Source organism: Penicillium antarcticum, assembly GCF_028974205.1.
Source record: "Penicillium antarcticum strain IBT 31339 chromosome Unknown utg000009l_segment0_segment0, whole genome shotgun sequence".
NCBI lineage: Eukaryota > Fungi > Ascomycota > Eurotiomycetes > Eurotiales > Aspergillaceae > Penicillium > Penicillium antarcticum.
Window position 1 is genome coordinate 165,283 of NW_026695307.1, and position 13,316 is coordinate 178,598.

The 13,316-nt window shown below is 48.0% G+C and overlaps 6 protein-coding genes across 6 annotated transcripts; all 6 read left to right on the top strand.

Annotated features, from left to right (window-relative positions):
* Window positions 1-463: 463 nt before the first annotated feature.
* N7508_008411 (Major facilitator superfamily domain general substrate transporter) lies at window positions 464-3,882 on the top strand (the record flags this gene model as incomplete). The annotated part of the gene is made up of 10 exons (XM_058466475.1): window positions 464-678; window positions 734-910; window positions 961-1,074; window positions 1,124-1,148; window positions 1,202-1,374; window positions 1,425-1,868; window positions 1,917-2,258; window positions 2,638-2,956; window positions 3,015-3,083; window positions 3,151-3,882. 10 exons carry the CDS (start codon window positions 464-466, stop codon window positions 3,880-3,882), a joined length of 2,610 nt encoding a protein of 869 aa, XP_058314321.1.
* A 388-nt stretch (window positions 3,883-4,270) lies between these two features.
* On the top strand, window positions 4,271-6,630 carry N7508_008412 (alpha-N-acetylglucosaminidase; the record flags this gene model as incomplete). Its single annotated transcript, XM_058466476.1, has 3 exons — window positions 4,271-4,512; window positions 4,565-4,713; window positions 4,763-6,630. 3 exons carry the CDS (start codon window positions 4,271-4,273, stop codon window positions 6,628-6,630), a joined length of 2,259 nt encoding a protein of 752 aa, XP_058314322.1.
* A 415-nt stretch (window positions 6,631-7,045) lies between these two features.
* On the top strand, window positions 7,046-8,724 carry N7508_008413 (putative MFS multidrug transporter; the record flags this gene model as incomplete). Its single annotated transcript, XM_058466477.1, has 5 exons — window positions 7,046-7,138; window positions 7,189-7,512; window positions 7,569-7,727; window positions 7,777-8,138; window positions 8,190-8,724. Coding segments are annotated over 5 exons (1,473 nt in total), but the record flags the coding sequence as incomplete, so codon positions are not given.
* A 508-nt stretch (window positions 8,725-9,232) lies between these two features.
* tfb5 (TFIIH complex subunit TFB5) lies at window positions 9,233-9,563 on the top strand (the record flags this gene model as incomplete). The annotated part of the gene is made up of 3 exons (XM_058466478.1): window positions 9,233-9,251; window positions 9,311-9,462; window positions 9,516-9,563. The coding sequence occupies 3 exons, from the start codon at window positions 9,233-9,235 to the stop codon at window positions 9,561-9,563; spliced, it is 219 nt and encodes a 72-aa protein (XP_058314324.1).
* Window positions 9,564-10,403: 840 nt separating this feature from the next.
* On the top strand, window positions 10,404-10,901 carry N7508_008415 (Hsp20/alpha crystallin family protein; the record flags this gene model as incomplete). Its single annotated transcript, XM_058466479.1, has 1 exon — window positions 10,404-10,901. The coding sequence occupies one exon, from the start codon at window positions 10,404-10,406 to the stop codon at window positions 10,899-10,901; it is 498 nt and encodes a 165-aa protein (XP_058314325.1).
* A 495-nt stretch (window positions 10,902-11,396) lies between these two features.
* On the top strand, window positions 11,397-12,287 carry N7508_008416 (enoyl-CoA hydratase/isomerase family protein; the record flags this gene model as incomplete). Its single annotated transcript, XM_058466480.1, has 2 exons — window positions 11,397-11,506; window positions 11,555-12,287. The coding sequence occupies 2 exons, from the start codon at window positions 11,397-11,399 to the stop codon at window positions 12,285-12,287; spliced, it is 843 nt and encodes a 280-aa protein (XP_058314326.1).
* Window positions 12,288-13,316: the final 1,029 nt, after the last annotated feature.

Below are 13,316 nucleotides of genomic sequence, written 5' to 3' on the forward strand. Positions count from 1 at the left end.
TCGAGTTGCAAGTTATCCTACTTCGTATGGTGTTTTGAGGTGGCCCCACTCGCATGTGAAATACGTTGACGTTAAGGCAGTCAGGCCACAAGGCTTTAAGGCAGAAATGCAGATTGGCAGATGGCAGCAAGGAGTCAACATCGCTATCAACGCAAACACGGTATTTTCCAAATAGCCAGATGCCTGTCTGTTTTCATACATATGCTCATGATGCGACATGCTTTACTCCTAACCCTCTTTCATGCTCGAATCAAGTAACTTGCTTTCGGGTTGAGCTACCCCGAACTTTGCAGATTGGATTCCCCGCGCTTTCACACTCTCCCTTTGAACAAAAATCGATGGTCTCGCTTGACTCCGCTTTCTTGCCCGTGAGGTGTCTTAGTTCTCGGAGTTGGGCCGGTGCGCCCGACGCTACACATATCATCATGGATTCCTCTCTTCACAGTCCCTAGTACCAACCAACATGTCTAGAGCGAAGCCGGCAGAGGAACAAATCGAGTTCCAGGTGAAGTCAGACAGTAAAGGTCATGCACTTGAACAAAATGTCCTCTACCAGGTCTATGCGTCCAAAAGTCCGGATTGGCATCAGACTATGACCCGGCGTCTGCTTCGCAAGGTCGACTTTCATCTCTTGCCTGTTCTTATACTGATGTATCTTTTGAACTTTTTGGACCGGAAGTATGTGCAATATCCACCATACTCAGTGGCGAAAGAAGACTCATAGCTATTTTAGCAACTTGTCGCAAGCTCGTCTAGGCTCATTGGAAGCAGACCTAGGCATGAAGGGTACCGATTACAACCTCGCAACAAGTATCTTGTTTGTTGGATATCTCTTGATGCAGTTGCCTTCCAACTTGCTGTTGACTCGAGTTCCTCCTTCGTTATTTTTGGGAATCGCAATGGCCATTTGGTACGAGACCTTCAAGTTGGCTATATCAACGTTACTTATTTGCCTCACAGGGGTGTCATTTCCGCTTGTCAGGCAGCCATTCAGTCATTTTCAGGACTTATTGTCACCCGGTTCTTCCTCGGATTTATCGAAGCGCCTTTCTTCCCCGGTGCTGTCATGCTCATGTGAGTTTACTCGGGTAATTTCACGGACCGTTGCTTACATTGATAATAGGTCGAGTTGGTACACCCGACAGGAGGTAATTCAGTCAACTTTTGATGGCTACTAAGAATAGCAACTAATTGGGTCCAGTTGAGCCACCGCATTGCCTGGTTTTACTCGGGAAGTTCATTAGCAAATGCCTTTGGCGGCCTCATTGGAGCGGGCGTCCTAGGTAATCTTGATGGCGCGCATGGAATTGCCGGATGGAGATGGCTTTTCATCATTGAGGGTTGTATTACGATTGGAATATCTCTTCTCGCTGCGTGAGCGTTGTCTGCATTGATCCCCCATCTTATTGATCTGACCTTCATAGTGTCTTCCTTCCAAACTATCCTGCTTCTACCTCCTGGTTGGACGAGGAAGAACAAGCCTATGCTCAATGGCGTCTGATGCACGATGCCGGCGAAGCTGATGAGGTTGGTTCAACCAGTATCAGAGAGGCATTGGCTCTGGTCTTTGCAGACAAGCGCATCTACCTCTTCATTCTACTTCAACATACCTCGCTTCTATCGCAGAATTTCCAATACTTCTTCCCAACCATTGTGCAGACACTTGGATACGGCAATATCGAGACCCTTCTCATTACTGCGCCCGTATGGATTGCCACATTCTTAACCTCGCTGCTCGTAACATGGACATCGGGGAAAACAAACGACCGCAGTCTGCATATTATTGTTTTGATGATCGTCAGTGTTGTTGGAGGGATCATCGTTACTGCGAGTGACAATATTGGAGCTAAATTCTTTGCGATGTTCCTGTAAGTTTGTCGAACTCGAACCCTTTTTAGCAAGTCTGACCCGTCCAGAATGCCAATGGGAGCCGTCTCTGCATATCAGATCATCGTTGCTTGGGTGGCTAATTCCTTCCCTCGGCCGTTGGTCAAACGATCCGCTGCGATTGCTGTTGCGAATATGATCGGTAATACAGCTTCAATTTATGGCAGCTATATGTGGCCATCTTCTTCGGGGCCTAGATACATCCCGGGGGGTAGTGCGACCGCTGCGATAGCATTTCTCGTCGCATTGGTGGCACTCGTCATTCGCCTTGTTCATATGCATATGAACAAGCAATTGGATGAGACGGATACCTCGCAGGACCTTCGTGCCTCTGATCCAAACGACCTGGAAACGCGTGCTGTTGGATTCCGGTATATCTTGTGATGTGTAGACGATGTGGAAGAAAGCGGGCTGGAGGTAGTATCAATAAATAGCACTAACATGAGATTGCATGAGAGAAAGCTCTTTATATACCTATACCCATGTCTATATCTATCTTACTTGCAGTCCATTTGTAGCTTCACTCGAGCGGGGTTGGCGGAACCGCGCTCGCCATCACAACCCAATCAAAGATTCTTGTCCTCGATTCCCTTTAAATATTTGTGAGTCACTGGGGGATTTGATATATTCCATCTCCATTTCTTACGCGAATTCAAAGCTGGTATCTTCACTGGTGAAAGAGACTGACAATTGTATAATCTGCATCCTCACAATGGTATGATCATTGTTTCACTCTTCACTCGGGAAAAGCTTACCAAGTCAGTGTGGCCCATCTTTCACTTCCATTCCTATTCTCGATTACACGGAAACATTGTCTCCGTCTACCAAGCCTGCCTTTCTAGGAAGCCTTCGGGAGGCTCTGGTGAATGTCGGCTTTTTCTATCTTCAAAATGCGCCTGTTCCAACCCAAATTCAAGAAGACTTTACCACGATGGCCTTTGACCTCTTTGAACTGCCACTTGAGAAAAAACTTGAAATAGAAATGGTTAATAGTCCACATTTCTTGGGCTACTCCAGGCTTGGGGCAGAAATCACGGCATTAAAGCCTGACTATCGCGAACAATTTGATGTCAGTGAGAGCTCTCATCTGAAAGAATATTTGAGTACTCTCCTAACTTCGCTGTTAGTTCGCAACTGAGCTCCCCGCGCCTGGCCCAGACGAGCCGTTGTATAAAAACATTGTTGGTCCTAATCAGGTGATTACAACTTCTATCTTGACATGTCTTCCTTTTTAAAGACTGACATTCAGTTTCCTGGCTCTAGTGGCCGGATGAGACCGTAATTCCTGGATTTCGATATGCACTTGAGACCTACTTATCTGAAGTGAGCAGTCTGGCAGAGTCGTTTCCAGCGCTCATTGCCGAGGCATTGAGCCTTCCACCGAATGCGTTGCACCAGGTCTTTGACAATCCGCAGCAGCATAAGCTCAAACTGATCAAGTACCCTCCCCCACCTGCCTCCAGCCATGAGGAATCCAACTTTCAAGGGGTTGGGCCCCATAAAGATTCGGGATTCCTCACTTTCCTGTTACAAGGAACCGCTCATCACGGCCTAGAAGTTCAAAACAAGACCGGAACGTGGATTTCTGCTCCCCCGGTGCCAGGAACATTGGTGATCAATATTGGGCGCACCCTGGAGGCATTAACGGGTGGGATCTGCGCAGCAACTACTCACCGCGTAAGTCTACGGCCGGAGAACTTTCAAGATGGTAACGGCGGGTCTTTGGGGCCGAGGTTCTCCTTTCCTGTATTCCAGGGCGTGAGTCTTGATCTTTCCAGTAAGACTTCCCTGGAAATCCCAGAACATGTTCGTGCGCTTGTCAAGGATGCCAAGGTCAAGTCAGATGCAGAGGCAACTTTCAACGAGATGTTCCGTGGGAGCATTGGTGAAGGCACACTTGTAGCACGAGTCACTAGTCACCAAGATGTTGGGCAGCGATGGTATCCAGAAGTATTGGCCAAAGCATTAAAGGGACAGAAAGATTTTCGAGAATAAGACAATTCTTAACTTGGATTTCTAATCAACGCGATGCGTTGGATTCGTTTTCCCCATTCGAACTAGGGCCATAAGACTTTCTGCATCCCTATGTGATTAAGCTATCGTTCTTCAACCACAGACTGAGGCACTTGAGGATTAGCAAGAAAGGGGCGAATAAAGAGAGGGCAAACTAAGGCCAAAATGGGCCCTACTATAGTCTATAGCAATATATACAAAACTAGGACCTTGATTATCTGCAGATCAGATATCAACGTTGTATGCGAGAGTCGCAGTGCGGGGTGCAAGCAAGGGACGCAACCTCGGGGTTAGGCGTCCCATCTTATTAATCTCTCGTAAAGATATATTACTTGATTCTCATCCTATATCTGTTTATTCTATAGCAATCATGCACTGGACCAAGTCGCTGTTCTGGCTTTGTGCAGCCGCTGCCAGCGCCGGTTCCATCCAGTCCACACAGGGCATCTCCGATCTTGTTAAACGTCGACTTCCGAATCACGTTGGCAACTTCCAGTTCACGCTGAACACAAGCCATGATACAAATAGCAAATATGACTCTTACGTTGTTAGCAGTGGGTCAAACGGCACAATCCTGGTCAAGGGTAATTCCCTGAGTGCATTGTCTTCGGGGTAAGGGGCCCTCACAATAGAACTATGTTGATGAAGCTAACACTATCTCCAGTCTACATCAGTATCTTACCGATGTTGCTCATGTTGATATCTACTGGTTTATTGGCAGTCGATTGGACATCGCTCCATCCAAGTTGCCTCCCCTGACCAGGCCTATGCGTGGCTCCAGTACAGTTCCGTGGAGATATCATTTCAACACAGGTATGTAATGCATTTCTTCAAGGTATTATGCTTTACTGACTGTATCTAGTTACTTTCTCTTACACCACAGCCTTCTGGTCCTGGGAAGACTGGGAGCTACAGCTAGACTGGATGGCTCTTCGTGGGGTGAATCTTCCTCTTGCTTGGGTTGGCCAAGAGAAGATCCTCGTGGAGGTTTTCCGTGAGATTGGCCTGAATAATGCAGAGATTGCTACTTTTCTCAGTGGTCCAGCGTTCCAAGCTTGGAACCGATTTGGAAATATTCAAGGTTCCTGGCACGAAGATCTTCCTCAGGCATGGATCGATGCACAATTCGACTTACAGAAAAAGATCATTCACCGCATGGTGGAACTTGGGATGACGCCTGTTCTCCCGTGTTTTACCGGTTTTGTTCCTGCCAATATCACTCGTGTTCTACCAGACGCCAACGTGGTACGGGGCTCGCGTTGGGGAGGTTTCCCTATTCAATATACGAATGACACGTTCCTTGAGCCCATTGACGATCATTTTGCAGAGCTTCAGTCCAGCTTCATTAGCAAGCAGCAAGCAGCCTACGGCAACGTCAGTCATATCTACACACTTGATCAGTACAACGAGAACGATCCTTACTCCGCTGACGTTGACTACCTGCGTAGCGTCACTCGCAACACATGGCAAAGTCTGAAACAAGCCGATTCCAATGCCATATGGATGATGCAAGGTTGGCTGTTCTATGCCAACTCCGACTTTTGGACCAACGAACGTGTGGAAGCATACTTGTCGGGTGTGGAGTCCAATGAGGATATGCTGATCCTGGATTTGTTTTCGGAGTCGATTCCGCAGTGGCGGCGAACAAACTCATACTACGGCAAGCCCTGGATCTGGTGCCAGTTACACAACTTCGGAGGCAACATGGGTCTATATGGGCAAATCCAAAACATCACACGGAATGCCTCTGAAGCACTAATAGAGTCTCCGTCCATGGTCGGCTATGGCCTCAGCCCTGAAGGTCAAGAAGGCAACGAGATTATATATGACCTTCTGCTTGATCAGGCATGGTCTTCAACTCCGTTGGATACCAAAGAGTACTTCCACAAATGGGTGACGAGCCGATATGCCGGCCAAAAGTCGGTTCCTCGGGATCTCTACATCGCTTGGGATTTGATGCGACAGACAGTGTACAATAATACGAACCTTACTACACTTGCTGTCGCTAAGTCCATTATTGATATTCGGCCCAACCTTTGGAACTTGGCCAATATCGCCGGCACACATGGCACAACCGTCAACTACCACCCATCAGTTCTTGTCCGTGTCTGGCAACTCATGTATCAAGCAACAAAGACAGAGCCAGAGTTATGGTCCAATCCGGCGTATCAGCATGATATGGTTGATGTGACACGCCAAGTCATGGACAATGCTTTCATCCCGATGTACTCGGATCTGATAGATTTGTACAACGCCTCTCAGTCGACGCAGCCAGAATTTGCACAGCAAGGAAAGAAAATCATTCGTCTTTTGACGGATCTCGATTCCGTTCTTCTCACCAATAAAAATTTCCGCCTTTCGGCCTGGATCTATGCAGCGCGGGGCTGGGCACATGGCAACACATCCCAGGCCTCAATGCTTGAATACAATGCTCGCAATCAAATTACGCTTTGGGGACCCGGTGGGGAGATCAGCGACTATGCGTCCAAGCAATGGGGTGGCCTCGTCTCTTCATACTATATGCAACGTTGGCGCATGTTTGTCGAATACCTTAAATTAACCCCAACCACGTCTTACAACGATACAGAATTGAGCGCCAAGATAAGAGTGTTTGAGATGAAGTGGCAAGACGAGACTTGGTCAGCTCCTGAGCCTACTGGGGACGCGATTGATTTGGAGAAAGTATTGAACCGAGTTTCGCAACACTGGTCATCTATTTTTGGGCAGTAATCATGATTTTTCAACGCGTATTTTCGAGCTTAAAGGAAATTATTAAGAACATTCCGTGCTAGATGACATATCAGTAAAAATCAAGCTAATAAGGCAATCCAATAGGGCAATATAACCCCAACGGTCTATATCCCCGCATATGTCATATGTCACCTTATCTGCTTACAAATGAGACATCCGCCAGCTCCGGTATTTATTTGTTTCTGTATCTCTTCACTTGCTATACGGTTGTATAGCTCTCTGAAATGATGCGATCGTCAGAGCAGACGCCATTGATCTCTAATCAACATGAAGCCCGAGCCGTGAGCTCCCAGCGAGGACTGGTGATTCTAGTCTTGATGGGCGTGCTTATCTTCATTCAGGGTTCGCTTCTTTTGTGGTGATTTCAAGTTCAATGGACTGATGGTGAATAGCAACCAATATGTCGATGATGACTACAGCTCAATCCGATATTGCGGCTGATTTGGATGCTTTTGCGGAAGCATCCTGGTTTACTTCGGCATATATGGTATGGCAAGACAACCACCGAGTGCAACACATCTAATGTTATAATCCTAGATTGCTATGTCTAGTATTACACCCCTTGCCGGACGACTTTCCCAAATATTTACTCCGCGTCTCTATGTGGTCTTCTCAACTACACTGCTTGCGATTGGGCTTTTCATCAGTGCTGCAGCGCCGAGTTTAGCTGTGTTTCTTCTTGGGAGAGCCGTGGCAGGCTGCGGCAGCGGCGGATTGATGAGCACATCCATTATCCTGGTTCTAGATATGGTCAGCAAAAAGCGACGTGGGCTATGTATTGGCTTGATCAATTGCGGATATACCACAGGCGTCGCGTCAGGCGCAGTCTTTGCTGGGCTTCTGGTTCCCACATTGGGATGGGTGGGTTCGAATATCTTATGTTCGTCTACTCGAAGATTTCTGACGGACAGTTTCAGCGAGTGATATTCTGGGTTCAGGCTCCCATTGCTTTGGTCTTAGGACCATTGCTATTCTTTGCAATCCCCAAGCCTTCGGGCGACGATGCAAATTCATTGAGGATGGAACAGTTGCTTCCTAATCTAGCTCGGGTGGACTACGTAGGCGCCATGACGCTGGTATGGCAACTCATCCCATTCACATGACTCCAGAAGCTGACGTTTCAAGACAATCTCGGTCGTCCTCCTCCTGACCAGTCTTGCATCCCCGCAAATCATTCTCTGGCCCATCTTGGTTTCTCTTCCATTCTTTGTGCTGTTTGTGGTGGCCGAGTCCCGATGGGCTGCTGAGCCCATAATCCCAGTCAAAGTCCTGAGAGCTCGCGGTGTAATGTTGACATGTCTTGCAGGGCTCGGGCTCATGATGGCCCGATGGTCCATCCTGTTCTTCACGCCCGTGTATGCCATGGCAGTTCGAGGATGGTCCCCAGCTTCTGCCGGGCTGTTCCTGGTTCCTACCAACGCTGGTTTTGGCCTGGGTGGTCTGCTTGTCGGTTGGTTACACATCCGCCAAGTTGGAAGCTACTATATGTGAGTCCCATTGACCGCCATTGGCATATTCGATCTGATCTCATTTTATAGCTCCTCTCTTATTATCTTTGTTGGTTTCGCTCTTGCTTCGTTGATACTGTCTTTTCTGTCAACGCCAGACTCTCCGGTGGCCTTGTACTTTACTGTGACATTCCTGAACGGGCTCTTTGCCGGTGCATTGATGAATTACACGCTATCTCATGTGCTGCATCTCACCAATCCAGCAGTGCATTATATTGTCACTGCTCTATTAGCCATGTCTCGCGGGTTTGCAGGAAGTTTCGGATCTGCAGTGGGAGGAGGTTACTTTGCTCGAATCCTCAAACACTCACTTGAGGCTGGTTTTGTCTCACATGGCCTGCCACCGCAACCCGAGCTTGTGCGAGAATTGCTCGGTAGCCCAGCCACAGTCATGCGCCTCACCGGCAAGGAACGTCTGATCGCTATTGAGAGCTATGAGCATGCTGTGCAGATGCTGTTTCTGGCGGGAAGTGTTTTGGCGTTGGTTTCGGCTGTTGTCCAAGCTGGGGTTGGCTGGACACCAGAGAGTGAAAAGGGAAGTTTGGACTCAGTGTCCCAAGATTGAGTCTATACGAACCTATCGTTTCCGATTCTCGGCGTTTAATGAATTTCACAAAGAATGTATCCCGGAGTTCAAATGTCTTGCCCTGGACTGGCTTTTCTCGACTTCTCAGTCCCTATCTTAAGACTTAAACAGCGTTTCATATGGTACAGCTGTAACGTAATCGATATTAAGAAGAGAAAGATTTGTCCACGCCTGTACTCTAATGAAGAAGACATTAGGTTTTCCCTGTTCGAAAGCTTCGGGGCTTTTGCTGGTTTATATATAATTTCTACCCTACTTCCGCCCCCCTTTTCCTCAACTTTCTTTGCCTATGACCAAAGTGCTCTCTTTGATTTTGCTCGATCATCATCGTATAAAGAGAGCTCGAAGCTTCAAAGGACTCAAGGCTTGATTTTTATACTGTAAGTAAGTTAATAGGTGTACTAGGCGGTGAACGTTTTGGCTATGAATTGCCGAACTAATCGCTGCTCAGATCTTCCTCAATCACACCCTTCCGAAGTTGCCCATCATGCCTCGCGCAGTCCGAGGTATCTACTTGATATTTATTCCTCTGCTGGATCCTGGACTAACCGAATCTTCTCCGCAGGTTTGCTGATTGAGTGTGATCCTTCCATTAAGGCCATGATCCTGAAGTACGATGAAGAGCGACATGACTACATAGTCGAGGACTTGGATGATGAAAACCATTTGGTTATCAAGGAGAGCCAGCTAGAGAACCTCAAGGTTCGCCTGGATCAGGTATCTTTGGAACTCACCGCCGTTCACCGACTGTTCACTCACATATTGGGCAGGACCTCGATGAGAAGATCATGCAGCTGGATGAATCTGAATCCGAATAATTGAACACTTTAGGCTATATAGCGACAGGATTTCTTCCGAGAAACACCTCGCTGCGCACCACGAACCGACTCGGTCCACATTATTTCGATGACTTGCGCCTAACGAGACACTGTCTTACGCGCAAGATACTGTCCACGTGCACCATGCTATGCGCCTGCCTGCTGTTTTTCACAAAAACTGCGTGATATAGCTCTGAGCGACCATTGGACGGCCTCTTGACACCCTTGCGCCCCCATCGTTCCTTTCAATGATGGGCCCTGACGTCCTGCCATCCTGCTCCCATCCGACCGGTGACTTTTCTATCCACTAGTATCATGCTTGGATTGCAAGAGCACTGCGTTAGGCAACAAGAATTCAAAGCTTTGGAAGAATTGGGAAAATTAGCTTGTTTGGGATGCGATGCCGGCAATTCCATGTCACTTCACAATACATTTTGGTGTATTCTAGCTTGGACCAGACTCTGCAGGAATGAATGAATAATATGGAAGCCTGGAATGTTCCATGTTTGCCACTCTATCGATTCACCTTTTGTCGACTTGACAGATTTGGTAACCCTGGATTTCCATGTCACGTGATCGAAGCGTGGAGAAGCATCCAGCTGGTTGGAGAAGCCACGAGCAACAACTGGTACTTCCTGGCTTCTTTGATGATACAATCGCATCTTCTAGATTCTGCTTGACAATGTAGCCACCCCGGGGAAAGATATAATATATAAGGCTGTTGTTTGTCCAGCTCTTCCTCATCAATCATCATCATCATCATCTTCCAAGCTCATTTTAAAAGCTATTCTACTGCTTCCACTTCCAATACAACTTCTCCAACCCAACTCTCCATACAACATGTCTCTCTTCCGTGCCAGCTTCCCAAGCTCTGGGGACTTCACCCCTCTTTTCCGTCTCCTGGACGACTACGATACCCACCGCTCTACTCGCAGCCAGCCCTCTGCTCCTTCGTTCTCCCCTCGCTTTGACGTCCGCGAGAGCGAGGGTGCCTACCACCTTGATGGCGAGCTTCCTGGCATTGCCCAAAAGGACATCGACATCGAGTTCTCCGACCCCCAGACTCTCGTTATAAAGGGTCACAGTGAGCGTGACTACAACACTTCCAACCACCAAGCCCAGGTGGAGGATGAGGACGAGGAAGGTGAGCAGACCAAAACTGAGCCCACCCACCACTTTTGGGCTAGCGAGCGCTCGGTCGGCGAGTTCCAGCGCACCTTCTCCTTCCCGGCTCGCGTTGACCAGGACAATGTCAAGGCCAGCCTGAAGCATGGCATTCTATCCGTTCAGGTGCCCAAGGCCACAGTTGCCGCCACCAAGAAGATCACCATTGAGTAAATGGGTCATTCTTTAACCGATTCGGCGCATCTGACGTCTGCATATGAGCCAAGAATGTTATTGCTGTTTTCACGACTTGATGCTGTTGCAAGGGGTTGGATCACCCCTGGTCCCCTTGGATAAGAGGTGGTCCCCTAGGATCTTTCTTTTTATGTACTATTCTAGCTTAATTCATATCTCAAATTAATTTTTTAAATAATATTCACCAATTGTTTCTGATAACGTAGAGGTTGCCGGACCTCGGCACGTGAAGCCTGTACATAGTAGAGTTATAGATTTTAGATTATTATAGATTGACATTGCAATGTCATTATAAATAAAAGTAAAGGTTTGTTTGTACTGATGGTTTATATTTGTAGTGAAACTCGAGTAAACTAATAGTCTCGATATCTCGGTGACATCAGATGTTTCCCAGACTTGCCGAGGTCCGCTGAAGCTACCCGCATTGTTATACTCACTCTCCTCCCACTCAACTGAATTCATACAACTTCCGCCATGGCCGAATACACCTTCGAATATTTTACTGTGAAGTTTCCAGCCGACCACCAATATGTGGCCCATGTGGAGATCAACAGGCCAGATAGGCTGAATTCCTTCGTCGAGGTGTGAGTATTGACCCGGTACTCTACGACTAGATTGACTTATTGTGATAGGATGTGGTTGAATTTGGCCCAAATCTTCAACAAGCTCTCCTCGGATCCCTCGGTGAGGGCAATCGTCCTTAGTGGAGCTGGAGAGAAGGCATTCACCGCCGGCTTGGACGTCAAAGCAGCTTCTGAGGGGCTTCTGTCATCGGAGACGAAGAATGACCCTGCCCGTAAAGCCGCACTCCTCAGGCGTCATATTGCCGAGTTCCAGGACTGTATTACCGCAGTTGAGCGTTGTGAGAAGCCAGTGGTAGTTGCCCTCCATGGTTTCTCGTTGGGGCTTGCCATCGACCTGGCCACCGCCACGGACGTGCGTATCTGTGCCAAAGACACCCGATTTGCGGTCAAGGAGGTGGACATCGGGCTTGCGGCGGACATTGGTACCCTCAGCCGACTGCCCAAGGTCGTAGGCAATTACGGCTGGGTAAAGGAGGTCGCTCTGACTGCGCGCGAGTTCGGCGCCGTGGAGGCTCTACGTGTTGGATTTGTGAATGCCGTATACGATAATCGTCAGGCCACCATCACGGCCGCATTCAAGATGGCCTCTCTGATGGCCAAGAAAAGCCCCGTGGCGGTGCAAGGCACCAAGGAGATTTTGAACTACTCCCGCGACCACTCTGTGCAAGATGGACTGCGCTATACCAGCGTCTGGAATAGTGCTGCTTTGCAGACACAGGATGTATCGGCAGCACTTTTATCGGGGCTGCAGAAGAGGACTCCGACCTTTGAGAAGCTATGACGTCTCCCTGTCCTTTCCACTGTACATAGTCCAAAGGTTCTAGGCACTTCAAGCCACGAGTCTCATGATTATCCCGTGTCTTGGCCAAGGAAACCTGAGATGCAGGGGTCAACTCCACATATGCAATCAATCCCGAGATCTGGGAATAGAACAACTTCAGGTCCTGCAGAATGCGAGCTACACAATAGCTCTCGGGGCTATCTAACGCCAAATTCATAATTTTTTGTCATAACCGTACAGAACTTTGTTGGAGTTCAACTCGATTCTATCAGTGATTTACAGCGGTACAAATATATCATGACCTGCGTACTCTAATGGTGGACACCTTCAATTCATATCAAAATTCATTATATGCGCATTGGAATGTAACAAGATCAGATGGGTTTGTACCTCTCTTGCATTTTCTCTCCACTTTCTTCCATCACTATCCCTTCCCATTGCTTAAACGTCAGGAAAGAAAGCATTCTTACCAAATTTTCAGATACTTCAGCTTCCTTTCCTCCTTTTCATGAGTCAGCTACCATCCTAATTGTCTTCATCGCGTCTAGGTATAGAGGTAGTGGCCGTGGAAAGGGCTATGGCAATTCCAGTGTCATCGCCTCCTCTATGGTAATGTGACTACTTGATCTCCATCAAACTCCCTTGACCGGAAATGACCAGTCTCACGACGTAGAGTATAATGTCGCGCGAATGGGGATTTTGGGTACCAACGTACAAAGGAAGCTGCACGAGGCCAAGGCGCAGGGCCTCCCCGCATATTGCCATGACCAGATTACTGGCTGCATGTTGAGGGAGGGCTGCAGTAGGAGTATTATTTTCCCATAGAAGCCATTTCCATGAATCAGAGGTAGTGTCTTGGCCTTGTTTCGTCATTTTCTGTCAGGCACATGGTACCTCCGCTGCCCCGAACGCCATGAAACACGGAGAGCTTCACAGTTCGGACATGTATACCCCCGGTGGAAATGTCACTTTTTCCACGTATCTAGTATGTTCCTTGGCATGAGCTACTGCTTGGCTTGGATATATAAA